Source organism: Lepidothrix coronata, unplaced genomic scaffold (genome assembly GCF_001604755.1).
Source record: "Lepidothrix coronata isolate B3197 unplaced genomic scaffold, Lepidothrix_coronata-1.0 Scaffold6, whole genome shotgun sequence".
Lineage (NCBI taxonomy): Eukaryota > Metazoa > Chordata > Aves > Passeriformes > Pipridae > Lepidothrix > Lepidothrix coronata.
In genome coordinates, this window is record NW_016690186.1 from 895,449 (window position 1) to 910,550 (window position 15,102).

At 37.3% G+C, this 15,102-nt stretch overlaps 1 protein-coding gene across 3 annotated transcripts; it reads left to right on the forward strand.

Moving 5' to 3' along the window:
• The first annotated feature begins 1,025 nt into the window (after positions 1-1,025).
• LYPLA1 (lysophospholipase I) lies at positions 1,026-14,039 on the forward strand. 3 transcript variants are annotated; one of them, XM_017831769.1, is made up of 9 exons: positions 1,026-1,158; positions 1,553-1,584; positions 4,586-4,651; positions 5,985-6,032; positions 6,843-6,913; positions 7,469-7,542; positions 8,264-8,365; positions 8,948-9,127; positions 10,615-14,039. In XM_017831769.1, exons 1-9 carry the CDS (start codon positions 1,090-1,092, stop codon positions 10,666-10,668), a joined length of 696 nt encoding a protein of 231 aa, XP_017687258.1. In that variant the 5' UTR covers positions 1,026-1,089; the 3' UTR covers positions 10,669-14,039. The 3 variants fall into 3 exon arrangements, with proteins under 3 accessions (XP_017687258.1, XP_017687266.1, XP_017687275.1); XM_017831777.1 differs by having other exon boundaries at positions 1,036-1,158; positions 8,951-9,127; XM_017831786.1 differs by lacking the exon at positions 1,026-1,158 and adding an exon at positions 1,281-1,337.
• The last annotated feature ends 1,063 nt before the right edge of the window (positions 14,040-15,102 follow it).

Genomic DNA, 15,102 nt, shown 5'->3' on the forward strand with positions numbered 1-15,102 from the left:
CTCACCTTATGGAAGTGACATTTACATGGTAAATAGCAGAGTAGAGAGGGAAAGCAAAATTTTGTTCATGTCCCAAAAGGATGATCTACAGCAGGAATCAGATTCAGCATACTTAATAAGCACCTGACATAATGTGAAGCTCCTCTAGAATTTTTGATGCATAAACTGTATTTTCTTAACAGACTTGAATTGGGTACAGTACATCAGGCAAGAGCACACATAAACACAGAGACAAATCAAAACATAAAAAGTTACCTGTGAAAATAATCCACTTTTAGCAAAAACAAGGATGCCCTGGCATCAATACTGTGTATCAAAACAGCCTAACAATCACAGCAAAAGAGGGTGCATGTTTAATGTTACACAGTTGGCACAAAGGCTTCACCAATATGTTTTATGCAGCTGTGATGGTAACGTTGTTGAGCAAAAGCTTTGTGAAAAATCATCCCTATCTAGTATGGAACACGCCACTGGGAAGGATGTGAAAGAACAACAGTGTGCATTCAGCTGCTGTTGGAGCTGCCAAAAAACCATCCATGTCAGCCAGATATCACCCGGCAAATACAATGAGTTGATTGACTTTCTGGCAGTAAATATATGACAAAAGATATATGGAACAGAAGACAAAGAACAAAGCATTTAGTTTTTATAGAAATGTGTTTGCCATACATATTCAGAGTTGGTCTAAGTACTTGGAATGGACTGGAACGATCCAGTAACTTCAATCAGAGTGCCTGAATAGCCTAATACATTTCAAGATGAGGAAGAATCAGTGACTCCCTGGCTGTAAGACAAGAGATTTAATTTGGTGGTGAAGGCATCTGATCCGACGAGGAGAAATGAGTCCCGTCTAACAATGCTGCTCGCTGCATTTTTACCGTTTTTCCTGCCTTCCCACGACTTCTCTTTCACATTTTACCTATATAAGAATACCGTAATTTCCCTCTCTCACCTCCCCCCCACCCCTCCGGGCGTTATAACCCAGCACCGAACCGCCCTCCCGCGCTCCTCCCACCGCGCCTCCGCCGCCCTCCCGCGCCGCCTCCCCGCTGCTGGCCCGTGTCCCGCGGCCGCCTCGCAGCCCGGTGTATGTGCGGCAACAACATGTCGGCGCCGCTGCCCGCCATCGTCCCGGCCGCCAGGAAGGCCACGGCCGCCGTGAGTGCGGGCGGGGGGCGGGAGCGGCGGGAGGGGCCGCCCCCGCCCCGCTTTGTTCTGCGCGGCCCCGGGCGGGGGGCGAGGCGGGCCGGGCCCGCGGGGTATGGCGGCCCGGGCGAGCTGACGGGGCTCTCCCGGTACTTCCCTGCCGGACGCGGGCTGGGCTCGGCACCTGGAAGGTCAGCGGTGCCCCGGAGGGGCGGCCGCAGATGGCGGCGCGGGGCCGGGGAGGGGAAGGGAGCGGAGCGGAGTTTTTTCTTCTGAGAAAGTGGTGCCGAGCTCCGAACTGTCTCTGACCTTGTGTGGGCGTCTGTGGCTCGAGGGTGAGGTGCGTTTGGGTGGTTAGTGATCTTAAACCGCTACGTTTGGTTATTTTTGCTTTTGTTTCCCTCAGGTCATTTTTCTTCATGGATTGGGAGATACCGGGTGTGTATTCTGATCTGTTACCTACTCGGTAGTTACTATAGTTTCAAATATAATCTGCATGTTTTAAAGACGTGAACAGTTAAAAGTTACTTAAGCTTCTTGTTTTGCTCTTCATTGAATGCAGCAGCCAACAACAGATGAAACTTCATGTGTCCTGCAATAATGGTGACAGCTATTTATTTAAAATTTCCCAGCAAGTCCTCAAAAGCTTTTTCTTCTCTCTTTTCACTCATTTACTTAATTTGGCCTGAATACGATCCCTCTTTTGTTCTTGAGTCAAACTTGGTAGAAAAAGAAGTCTGCGGGGTTCTGATCTTTCGTTTTCCTGAGAGTGGGTTCCTGGTTATTCCTGTGCTTGTCTAAATTTAAAGTTCTTTTTTATTCTGGACTTGTGGATTGCTGGTTTGCCAATAGGCGCTGTTAGTCCATTGTTTCTTCTTCAGTATGTTGTACTTAGGTAAAAATTCACATCTATTTGATTTATCTAAGCAAACTCCAAAGTAGTCACCTAATATCTACAGATTTCTCTCTATGAAATGTGGATTTCAGACTATGAAAAAAACACCTGAATAAAATGTGCAATACCCTGTTTACCTCGTTCCTGTTATTTCCACCTTTGAGTAGAAATGGAAAGAGTAGTAGGGAATTTCTGGGAGGCATTCTAGCTGTGGTGTAATGTTTCCATTTGAAGCTTGTGTGTCCCCAGAAATAAGCATGCATTCATTAAAGCCATTGAATTAACAAGTTAGGAGTGTGTTAAACCTTTTTAGTGCAAGACTTTAACGAAGTTGACACTTAGATACTGAAAATAAGTAGCATGAAAGCTTTGTCTGTTTTGCTCTCTTATGGGCAAAATTGCGTATTTTTTTCAAGAACTCTGTTTTTGTTACGTGGAACTTGAATGTTGCCTCAAGGTTGAAACTTTCCATATTTAAGATGTAAATTTTTTCTGAAGAACAAGCAAGTCAGCTAAGTCAGCTGTCAGAATTAAAACTTGCATAACCTGGACATTTAGAAAGTTTAAAAAAGAGTCAAGTCCAATGCACTTGGCAGTATTCTACAAGTGGAGATTTTCTGCTCTGATTTGTTGTGCTGACACAACACCTTGTTTGCGTTATCCCTCTTCCTTTTTGCTGGTAGGACGCAGCTGAGGGAGCAGTACTGCCTGCATCTTGGCACCAAATGTTCAGCAAATGATTGCAGAATCCTTTGAGCTTTTGGAATTTGAGTGCTTGCAAATTGGGTTGATGTTGGTTTTGGCAAGGGGTAAAAAAAATAGAGACTTGCTCTTTATTGTAAGTTGTATTCCTTAGACAAGGTGGTGTTTCCATTGTGGTGTCAAAGCTAATGCAGTCTCAAACTTGCAAATGCACTGAGTATGCTGAAATGTCTGCATTAACAAGACGTGACACTTTTGGGGAAGTACAGTGATTGTTTGTGTTTGTTCCTCTAGTCCACTGTAGATCAGATTAGATAAGCTGCCTTTAACATGCTACTGTTTTTTTAAATAAAAGCTGCAGTAGTGACCCAAAAAAGTTGTCTGAAGAGAACTTATTAACAATTTTATAACCTCTCCCAGTTTAAACTGACCTGTTGCACTTCACCTGAATTTTTAAACTGATCATTTCATTTTACCAACTGTAGTTTTCTTACACTGGGAAGTGTCTAACAGAGGTTGTGTTCTTTTTCTCTCTTAGCTCCTATATAAATGGCACTTAAAGATTGGTACATACTTGTGAAAAATCTGAACTAAAGGTACAACATAGAGAATTGTTCTAAAGAGTTTGCATAAATGGGTATACACTGTTGCTTTCCAAATTTGTCAAATTATTCTTCATAGTTGGCTAAAAAATGCCTGCAAATTCTTAGCTATTTTTTCTCAGTTGTATTTCTCCTTTAGATTCTTATTTGGTCTTCTGTGATACTGTAAATGTTATGCAAGTCATATTACCTGCAGTTTGTTAATAGTGTATATAAAAGTATTGGTAGGAAGCAGGCTGAGACATACGGTCAGCACTTCAAATGTCTGTGCTGTCTGTGTGTTGGAAATGCCTTTAACTTTTCAGGATGATATTAAAACTAAACCGAACATGCTTGTCTGCTGTAGGTCTGATTAGTTCAGCTATGTCACTGATGAATTTGTTAAAGGTGTTTTCTGCTCAGAATCAAATTTCCGATATCTAATTTAGTGGCTGAGTTAGGAATACTGAATGATGAGAAAATGAGGAAATAAAAGTACCATTGAGTGTTCTGGAAAGCCAAATGCAGACCCAGGCAGTGGTTCTACATGGGTTCTGATTTGGGTCAAGGTCAGTTCATGTCTAGATGAGCCCTAGAGTGAGTCTTTAAATTATGCTTTCCAGTGTTCTGCATTGATGGAAGCTCGTTAGCTTGGCATGTGCTTGAGATTAAGAAACTGCTGCAGTCTGAAGTGGTGTTTAGGACTACCTGAATCCAAGAGCATTTGAGCTGAGCTGAAGTTAACACGCCTGATTGATTAGGTTGGCTTCACGTGGAGTTAGTTTGGATGTCACTGTGCTGCTCTCTCGCATGAAGAAATGTGGTTCAGAAAGAGCAGAGTTGGCTGTGAAAGAAACTGCCTTAACTCTGCAGTAGCAGCAAAGCAGCCTCTGAGCTACCTGGAAGCAGGATACCTGTGTTCATCTGTTGTGCCACACAAGTTAATTAAGCCATACAGATACAGAGCAGGCTTTGCCTAGAGCCAAAGTGGTGTTTCTGCAGCTCTGTCACAAGTGTGGTAGTAAAATTAGATAAAGTCTTCCTGGCTGTTTCTATGCTACAAGCATTCAGATGCTCAACAAACCTTCTAAGTTTAGTACTGCGTTCATAGTATACTGTGGTTGATGTAAAAATTTTCTAGAAATGTGTTTATAGTGAGCTAATTCTGCATATTTCATACTTGGACTGTGCTGATGCACCAGTATAGAAATAAGAGCTAAGCCAAAACATAAATGCAATTTAATATACTTTTTGTTAACAGGCATGGATGGTCAGAAGCGCTTGCAGGTATCAAAAGCCCTCACGTGAAATACATTTGCCCACATGCGTAAGTTTGTAACTTTTCTTGTTTTACCTTATTCTGCAGAGTTGCATATTAAGACATTTGCACAGATGATGAAGTCAAATGGGATTTGGATGTCTCTGCATTTCGGGGTTTTTTTATATAAAAATGCACTCTCAAATTATGCTGATGATATTAAGTATTTTCTTGGTTTTAGGAACTGCTGTGTGATTTACTTTAGGGCAAAACTGCATTTTTAGTTGTGTTTTGTTTTTCTTACTAGTTCAGACTGAAAATGTATTTGGAAGGTTTTATGTACAAAATTAGATTATTTTGACTTTGTTTTCATTGGATTGATTTGTTTGTTGCTTCCCCCCCACCCCAACAATCATTTTTTAAAAAACAGTTTTATCAAGGAATAATTTTTGTTTGTATTTTACTTACCGTTACATATAATTTGTATGAGGTACATGTGCTTAAGCTTGGGTGTGTATATAGTATATTGAAATTTGCTGTATGGTACAGGGAAATTTAAAGATTCACAGGATATTCATACTTTCAGGAAACAATGCAATTTGACCTGTCTTTGTGCAATTTGAGAAGCGAAATAATTCTGAACAGAGTCAGGAGTCAATAAATAAAGCAATAAGATCTATCTAGTGTTTACTTAATGGTAGAAAAACTAATTACTTGTAATGTTAATTTATTTTAACATAAAGTTCAGATTGTATTGGGATATGTGGAGCATGGACGATAGAGAGAGAAGTAAGCAATTTTTTGCTGATTACTGGGCTGTGATTGATTTATTTGTTTTACCACATGGCTGCGCTTTCCTGAGCCGTTCAAAAGGAGCTTAGCAAGATTTGCTGTTTTCTTTGCTTGCCCTTTGTCTTCTTTCAGTCTTTCCCTGCAGAACTTATGGTCCTCAGTTTCCATAGATTAAAATTAAAACCAGGTTTGATCCATGGCATGGTCCATTGAAGTTGTCTTGATATGCCTGAAAAGATGACATACGGCAGCATAGGGGTGGGAAGGAGTCCTACAGTGAAGGCAGGCCCTGCCTAAGCATGTATATATTAAAATATGTATATGATATATATGCAGTTGCACACACACACATTTAAACCAGCCCATTAATGTTTTGCTTGCTCTCCATAGAGAGTGGTAATTCAGCCTTGAATATTAAATATGTTTGGGCTGGCAGGTTTCAAGAGAGTTTCCTTCAAGAGATGCTGCAAAGCAGCTAATGATAATTACAGTTTAAAAGTAAGACATAATTACATGACAGTTATGTCATGTAATTTCATGACGTAACTGCATGTGCATTGTTGAATTTCAGTATCTATCTTATGTCAGTGGTGTTCATTCTCATTTCTAGGCCAGTCATGCCAGTTTCTTTGAACATGAACATGTCTATGCCATCATGGTGAGTATTTGTACAATTGCAGATGATTCTAATCAAACTATATCCAGAGGTTTGAGCTCATTATTCTTAATTTAAAGTCATGAACAACCTGAATGTCTGGTTTTAATCACATGCAAGTATAAAAAGCTTTTTGCTTTAGTTCTGTTCTTATAAAAGAGCTCTCATGAGTACACTAATTATGCTTGTGTATCTGTGGTAATGGTTATTCCTCAGGACTAACCTGTGTGTCTTAAAATAGAAACCCCATTTTATTTTACAGGTACAGTGTGCATCATGTGTGAATTCATAGTCATTAGTAGTAGAAATATTGTTGCTACTAGTGAGTAATATTTGATGGGTCAGTATGATATGTAGAAACTGTTCTTTATAACATCCATTCTGAATAGAGAACAAAAAGAGTGTGGTAGATTTCAATGGTCCTAAACCAGTCTTCAGTTTTGTTGAGTTTTGATTTTGTTTTTTTTTTCTCAAGTAACTTGTGTTTGTTTTTCCTGTATTTCTTCAAACTATATTTTAATTTGTACATAGAACTGATAAATTGAAATTTCTGCAAATATTTTTGGAGCTAAACTAAGCTGCTTAATTTGCAGTAAATTACAGAAGATATCAGAACTCAGAAAAGTTTTCTTGACTAGGTCTAGCCTCTTAAGCCACATTTACCAATGTAAATATGTTTCTTGTAATCTATGGTAATAAACAATATGTCAGCTAAAATTTTTATCTGGAAAACATCCAATTTTTATTATTTGTGTATTAAGGAAGTGGAATGGATGCTCTAATGAATAATGCTCTTGTTGATGTTTTTGTAAGGTTTGATATCACTGGACTTTCCCCAGATTCACAGGAGGATGAAGCTGGGATCAAGCAGGCGGCGGAGAATGGTATGCTTAGGACTATTTTTTTGTGTCTTAAAAGTACTTCTGTGTATTCTTAAAAATGAATTATCTGTCCGAAACAGGTTCTCCAAAGGTGACGTTTTTAGGGAAAACAGTATGTATATACTGTATTATCACTGACCAACGTTTGGCTAAATGCATTGTTTGGTTGGGTTTTTTTAACTTTATTAATAAGCAGAGTAATCACCAATATAAACACTTCATACTCTCAAATATGAAATGTACATGGGAACCAATGTATTTTTTTTTTAAGAGCTTTTGGGTAGCATGACGGCTTGGAGCTGTATGAGCATCCACTTGCGTTGCTTTTACTTAGAAGAGGACACCGTCTTCCCAGCAGTGGGGCATTTGGAAGACTTAGTTGTGTGCTTTTCCTCTTTGTGGCACTAAAATTTCTTACTGTGCTCTAGATATTTTGATACTTTTTAACATATAGCAGACTAGATTTTCCTTTCACCAGCTTTCTGTTGATGCCAGGAGGAAGGTATCTTTCTTGAGAATGGAGTGACTTTTAACTACTGGCCTTTATTTATGTTGCAGTTAAAGCACTGATAGATCAAGAAGTAAAAAATGGAATTCCTTCTAATCGAATTATTCTAGGAGGCTTTTCTCAGGTAAGATATGGTTGGAAAGAACTGTGTGGATTTTTTTTCTAGAGAAGTTACCTAGCTTTCTTAAAGTGGAAAATCTAGACAATTGAATTGAAAAGACCTGATGTTAGATGCCTCTAAAGTTCTAAGATGTCAATTTTCCTTTGCTTTAACAAATAAAGTTTTTTAGTTTTGTGCAAATGATTACTATTTACTGGAGAATGAATATGCATGTGTAAAAACGTACTAAAATTAATAGCCTATTTAAAATCTTTATGCAGATAACATATATAGTTTTACTTAAAAATCTTGCTGTATTTTTAGTTTAAATTTAATTTGGTAGATATTTGGTGGTCTGGATTTATTTGGCAAATCTTCCCTTCATACTTGTGGTAGGTAGCTGAGTAGATTAATTGGTCCATACATCAACTCCCCAGTCTGCATGCAAATAAATTGAAATATTAAAGTAGCGATAATATTGTTGTGAGTAATAGTGTTTTATTTTTTTTTTCACAGCTGTTAGTTACAGTAAATTTGCTGGTTTACTTCTGAATTCATAACATGGTCTTGGAGGGGAGGAGAAAAAGCAAAACACAAGTACATAAACACTGTTTTTAGTGTTGGTTCTAAAGAAGGATAGATTGAAATAGAAAATGCCCTTTAAAAGAGAAATCGGAGATCTTGAAACAAGCATTAAGAGGGAGATTACTGTGACTATTCTAATACTTATGTCTCTTTATCTTAGGGAGGTGCTTTATCGTTGTATACAGCTCTTACAACACATCAAAAATTAGCAGGTGTTGTAGCCCTCAGCTGTTGGCTTCCTCTACGGGCCTCTTTTCCTCAGGTATTTATATTTCTTTCCTAAGATAATTTGTGCCTTTGGGGAGCGAGTATATCTCAAAATTGTACCTCCTGCAGGAGTTAGGGGCCATCGTTATTACCAGATATTGACAGTTGTTTGATAACTTCAAAGTTTTTAAAGTAGTGCCCTGGAGTTTCAGATTTTGCTCATTAGGAAGAATGAATAAACGCTGAGTAGCTATCTATGTTTAAAATGACATTCCTAGAAAGTTTAAAGGATATAACGAATTTTCTGTGAAGATTAATTTCCTGTCTGCCATTTGTTCCATCTGCAGTTGAATGAAGTTTCAGGGTTTTTACTTGGCCAGAAGTCATCTTCTTCTGTTCTGAAGTTTTTTGACAAAATGTTATTTGCAGGTCTTTGAGCTGAATGTGCTGTCAGATACAGAGCTTACTTCATAAGGAACTTGCAGACTATACGTTGTATTTTTCCGCCTCTCAGAATTCAACTTGTCATGCCACAGGGCGTGGGGTTATTGCCATGGGGTTATTTTATTTCAAAGGTGTTAGAAGCCTTATCTCCACTTAGTGTCTCTTTCTTCTCTTCTCTTGTCTAATTCCCTAGCAGGGCCCTATCAGTGGTGTCAACAAGGACATTCCTGTTCTTCAGTGCCACGGGGACTGTGACCCACTGGTTCCTGTAATGTTCGGTTCCCTCACTGTTGAGAAGCTAAAGAGTATGATAAATCCAGCCAATGTAACCTTCAAGACTTACTCTGGCATGATGCATAGCTCATCTCTTGAGGTACTTTTCTTAATATACAATGTTTTAGCTGGGTATGGTTAATTCTTTTCCCTCAAAACAAATACTGGTTTTAGCGGGGGGGAGAGGATGGCTGAGTTGGTTTTTGGTTGGTTGGTTTTGTGTTTGTCTTCATTTTTTTTTTTTCCCAATAACAAGTGCTTCATGCTGCTGACTTGTTTTGGTGAGTAACCGAATGCTGGGCTAAAAAAAAGCATACAAAGCAAAAGTTTATATGACTACTGAGAACTTCCTCATAAGGTTGTATTTTAGGGACTAGGCTACTTGGTCTATAAAATACTTTTTTTCCCCCTAAATTTTTATTGTTTGCTTACTAACTAAAAAAAAAAACAAACTGAAAAAACCCCCCAGAAACCAAACAAAGGAAAACCTCAAAAACCCGACCTGAATTGGAAGACATTCTCATAGCATAAATCCAGCATGGTATTCTGGAGAGAAGAACCCTGATAGTTCTATGGATGGAAACATAGAAGAATAGAGAGGGAGGACTGACATTATGGAAGAGGCAGCCTCAGAACCTTATATTTATGATTCTGGCTCAGCAGGCAGCTGAGCTGATGTAATAACTTGCTGCTGCCAGAAAGGAGTGGACTGGTTCCCTCTGCTCGTGACCTTGTGGCCCTCTCTTCCTCCTTGCACTGGCTCTAGAGCTGATCAGAAACTTCCTTGAACCATTTTGAACGTGTTAAAATGGCAAAAGCTGCTGGCTTTAGTTATTGCAGCTGTAGTGAGTTGAAGCATCAGAACTCACACGAACTAAGTGATAGGAGTAAGAAACAGAAGAGGAGGCGAGGAGCAGATCTGCGTTTGTCTGAATCCGTAACTTGTTTAATTTGGATTGTTGTATCTTGAGGGAACTGTACCTTTGGACAACTTCTTTGGGACATTTACACAGTAATATTGTATTTAGACAGTAATATGGCTGAGTTGTTACACACATATTTAAATGAGCTCTTTATTACAACAATGACTTAACTAAAAAAGAAAAATTAACATGGCTTAGTTTCCTGGTCTAGTTTGCTGCACTGCATTTTTTTAAGGAAGGAAACATCATGAAGATGAAGCTGAATGGTTAGGAGGAGGAGCTGCTGCCTTTTCACACTGTTGCTAACTGAAAAAAGTTTAAAATATACACAAAGCTAGGGCTTTAGCTGCATTCAGATCCTATCCGTGGTCAGCCTGGTTCTATTCAGATCACCTGATGTTTAATATATAACTTGCCTGCTCAGTGTCAGAGAGAGAAAAAGTAGCCTTTGCTCTCTCTTGTATTTTAGCCTCTTCTGAAGAGACTTATCAGCCTTGACTTGTGTGCAAAGTGGTATGATTTCATCAAGTAACTAACTACTCAATATTTATAGCCCAACTTCTCATTATAACTGAAATGTTGAAACAAGATTTAAGTGTAGCTGAATATATAGTAGTACTGAACTTCAACTAATACATACTTTCATACTTTTATCTTTGAACAGGAGATGATGGATGTAAAACAGTTCATAGACAAACATCTACCTCCCATAGACTGAACTGATCTGTGAGAAGCCTTCTATATAAATACACCAGCATCAACTGTGGTAGAGTGTTAATCTTTTCATATGCCTGATAGGAAGCATTATTTCTATACCTGCAGTGTTACTACTGTGTTGCAAATTTATACTTAGGATGAGGATTAAATAATACAAATGTACAAGAAATGATAATCTTTTTAGTATTCATCACCCACTGGTGGGAACTATATAAATGAGGGGACTAGGTAACAATGACAGAATGTAACCCTAAACATACCATTTTAAAATGTCTGATTTTTTTTTTCTTTGATTGCAGAATTTTAAACTATTTGTACAGGTAATTAAAAACTAAATTTAAGTGAACCACATAGATGTGACCAGTTTAGCTGTACTTGAGACATGGTTTGTTTTTAATACTCACTGAAAACATATAGCAGCATTTAAGAATGTGTAAAGTGCACAACGTGGGACACAGTGTACATAAAGTACACAACATGTAACGTACTGGGCATGGGTAGAATAAATGCTACTGAGAATAAAGCTTTAAAGATTATAGGTTAATTTTTTAACAGATAAGGAGGGTTGATCTATAATGGCTAGAAGTCAGCTAAGGTATTTCTTATATTTAAAACACCTCCATTTTAAATTGTTCATATAGGTAGATACTGTGGAAATTCTAAAGGGACTCATTCCTTGTTAGGCTGTCCTTTGTCACTTATTGTCTGTCTTTGTTTTTTTAAACTTGTTGCAAATGTTGACTTGGAACAGAATTCTGAAGAAGTGCATAGGATCAATCTGAGTTTGATTAAAGAAGTCTCGTTTTCATACTGAATATGCTTTAGTCATTGTAGCTTTCATTTTTTTGTGTATTTCACATGAGCAGTTACAGCATACAGTTTTGATTTTTTTTCCCCTCTGTCTGTTTGAAGTAACTAACTGAAAATAGCGTAGCTGTGTAGTTTTGTGTATTGTTGAAATCTCATCTGCAACACACACATTCACTTATTTGAATTACTTTTTAATAGAAATATTAGTGCAATTTGGATATAACTTACCTGAACTTTAAATTGATACCATATAATACTTTCTCTTATTGAATGTTGAGACTTGGGGTTTTTTTGTTGTTTGTTTTTTTTTTTCTGGAAAGGAACAAAGCATTTTATTTTCAAATATATCAGTCTGCATTTCCCCAGATCAGCATAGCCTAGGAATATGAAGATATACCATGGAAAAAAAATTAAATCTGCAAGATACAAAATGTTTCTTCTTTCAGAAGCTTAAAATAGCAGAATGCAGTGGGTTACAGGAATTGATGCACACTCAATAGCTTTCTGCAGTTAAGAGCCACAATTTACTTCTGGCAACTGCTCTTCTGTGGAGCTCAGGGGCTGTCACCACACTAGGAATGCTTAACATAATGCACTGCACTTTTTACTACATAATATGCTGCAGAACAATGCTCTATACTATGTTTTCAGTCAAAGAATATTCCTATTTTGGATGCATCTCTCATGTCAGCACTGTGCTTCATACCTGTGTTTAAAGTACATTTTCTTCTCCCATCTTAATCAAGGGGTCCTCTTAGAGTGTATATGGATTTATGTCTGAGGCATCTGCCAGTGCAAATACATAAGTGGGGAATTATACTTCATTTTTAGGAAGCTGTTTTTCTCTTCTAATCCAGTTGCTATGGATTATGAAATATCATTTGATACATAAAATTAAAAAGGAGTTTTCTTCCTAAATGGTAATGAAACAGTTTTAGATACTCCATCTGTGTAGTTAAGAGGGCATGTTTATTAACTTTGAAGTTTAATTAGTCATTTCTCTCAGTCACTCTCTTCTATAGATCTGCCAATTTGTCTTTCAGTTAATTTAGTTCACAGAAGAAACCATAATATTCTTATTGTAGTTGTGCCAAAGTTCTCTTGAGAAAACAGTATGTTCTAGCTTGGAGTCATTCCCAAATTGCATTAGGTAATTTTGCAGTCCTGCTGAATTGCAGTCTTGGTAAGCAAACTATATGGTATTTCTCCTAGTTTTTAGATTTATCTTCATTCCCCTGTTGTCTACATATTTCCCTGAATATTGGTGTGTTTCCAAAGTTCTTGGATGAGCTTATAATTTTTACTTCATTACTTTCATGTTCTGTTTGTAGATTTGTTGATATGCTGCTCAGCTGTCTTAAGTTCTAATTGACTGTGTCCTTATTTCATATATTCCTCCTTCTGCAAGAATGAGTTTGAAAAAGTATTTCTAAGATTTTAAAATGAGATCAGTCCTAACTTAATTCTGTATTAGCCTCATAACACTTTCTTCGGTTTGATGAACTGTGTTTACAGCTTGTGGTCATTTTCTAATACTTATGCATTCTAATCCAAGTCAGCTTCAACTGTCATCATTGTGATCCTTTCAGATGTTTTTCTGTAAATGCTTTTTATGTATTAACTTTGTTCAAGTACTCAGCTATCATAACAAGATTCTTTTTCATACTGCTCTTTTGCTGCTTGATTTATCTACAAAGAGCTGTTACCAAAGTAAATATCAGTAAATGTTTTGACTTACTCTGAATTTCTGTGTTCTAGGAAGAATTCTCCTCATTTTCTTTTTCAGGAGTGTATGTTTATGTTGTAGTTGGGGGTTGTTAAAGAGCCCAGAAGCTAGAGGAAACTTCAAGTCTGTGTCTTGTCCATGAAACAGTGTGTATCTCGAGCTCCTGTCTTTTGTAACTTCCTGGCTGGTTTGAAAACTTTGAGTATGATCTTATAGCTGAACTTCATCATTACCTTAAGTGATTTGATGTTGGGATTGTTGTCATAATGCATATACATGAGACTGAATGATAGCTCAGTCTGGTGGGGGAGTTTTCATAGTGTTCTATTAAAATGGAGAACTTGGACTGTCAGTGTTCTAAATATGAATGTCCTATCAGCGAATGTCCTACAATTCGAAACTGTCCGATAATGAAGTTTATTTTTTTGTAATCTTAGACTTTCCACCAAAGGAAATGATGTCTGTCAGAGGTGTGAAAACAGTGATACGAAAATACCTTGCTTGCAGATCAGTTTGTTTCAACAGGCATCTAACTTGCTAATGTTAATTTCAAAATGGTACTTAAATTTGACTGCAGTTTTGTGCAATGATAAGTCTGACTTCTTGTTGGAATATGTTGCCCACTTTTTAATAAACATGTTGAGTTACATATTATAAGCCAAATCTTCCAGCCATTCTTGAGGTAAACCTGTACTGGGGTCTGTACTGTGGTGAGGGCTGTATGATTTGGTCTCTTCCTACTATTTTGTGTAATTACAACACAGTAGATTGCTAAAAGTACTGTACACTGTAACTGGTATTAGAACTGTTAATTAAAAGATGTTCTCTCTAATGGAGTATACTGCACTTCATTGAAATAATTTGTATGCATCTTTTATGTAGAGGTGCTATTTGGGATGATGGATAGGACTGAGAACAAACTGTGTAAGTTGTTGATAAAGCCATATGTACAAGACCTATGTATCTTAAATTTTATAAAGAAATGCTGAACGTTTACTCTTTGTGCTATGAAATATAAACCATTTATATTTAATATAAACATCTAAGATGTAATTTATTTTACTCATTTTATTTATGATAAGAAATCTTAACTTGGAAATTATTTCTGTAGTAGGGAAAATGTAAAAATTTCCCATTTTTTATCACTGTAAAATAAATTTCCATTGGCGTTTAGGCAAGTACTAAAGACTTTTTCCATACTTACCTTAAAGAAGTTGAGCTTTCATGTGCTGTGAAGCAGGAGCTCTAGAGGCTTCTTGCAAATACATTGCATGATAATATAATACAGAAGAATGATGATTTGTAGTTACTGAAGGGAAAATCACTCACCAAGATATGTTCTGCTACATTGTTGTGATGAACTGTATGATTTTATTTTATTTTTTTTAAGTATGATTTTATTTTTTTTCATGTTCTGGGTTAATTTTATTTAACTTTTCTTGTAATTTTGAAAGGCAGAGGAAATTAAGGTATTTTCTAGTAGAGTTATTCTAGGACACTAAAGAGCCAAAATCTTTTCGCTCTGTATTGCTACACCTTTCTCTGGGAGTTTTGTGGTGTCAGGGAGGCTTTGAAGTTATATTAGGTTTGGCATGCGTACTACTTAACAGATTTGTTAAAGAAACAGTTTTCAGGTCAGGGGTTACATGCTCTATTTGAGTTTAATATATGAGGGTGACCAGTGGTATACATAGTGCAGGACACTCTAGAGAAAATTTGAGGTTATCTGGGAAGCGAGGGAATGGGGTGTACATGTGGTAAAGGCAGACTTCCCCCCTCAAGCAGCTTAAAGCAGCTAAAAGGCTACTTGCCTCCACAGACTCCTCCAAAAATCAGTGTGCAATATGATGAGGAAGTTCATGAATGAACTTCCTCATCATATTGCACACTGATTTTTGG

Coding starts and splice junctions, on each gene's coding strand:
- LYPLA1 (XM_017831769.1), top strand. CDS start 1,090: ATGTGCGGCAACAACATGTCGGCGCCGCTGCCCGCCATCGTCCCGGCC. Junction 4,652..5,984: donor AAATACATTTGCCCACATGC/GTAAGTTTGTAA, acceptor TCTCATTTCTAG/GCCAGTCATGCCAGTTTCTT. Junction 8,366..8,947: donor TACGGGCCTCTTTTCCTCAG/GTATTTATATTT, acceptor CTAATTCCCTAG/CAGGGCCCTATCAGTGGTGT.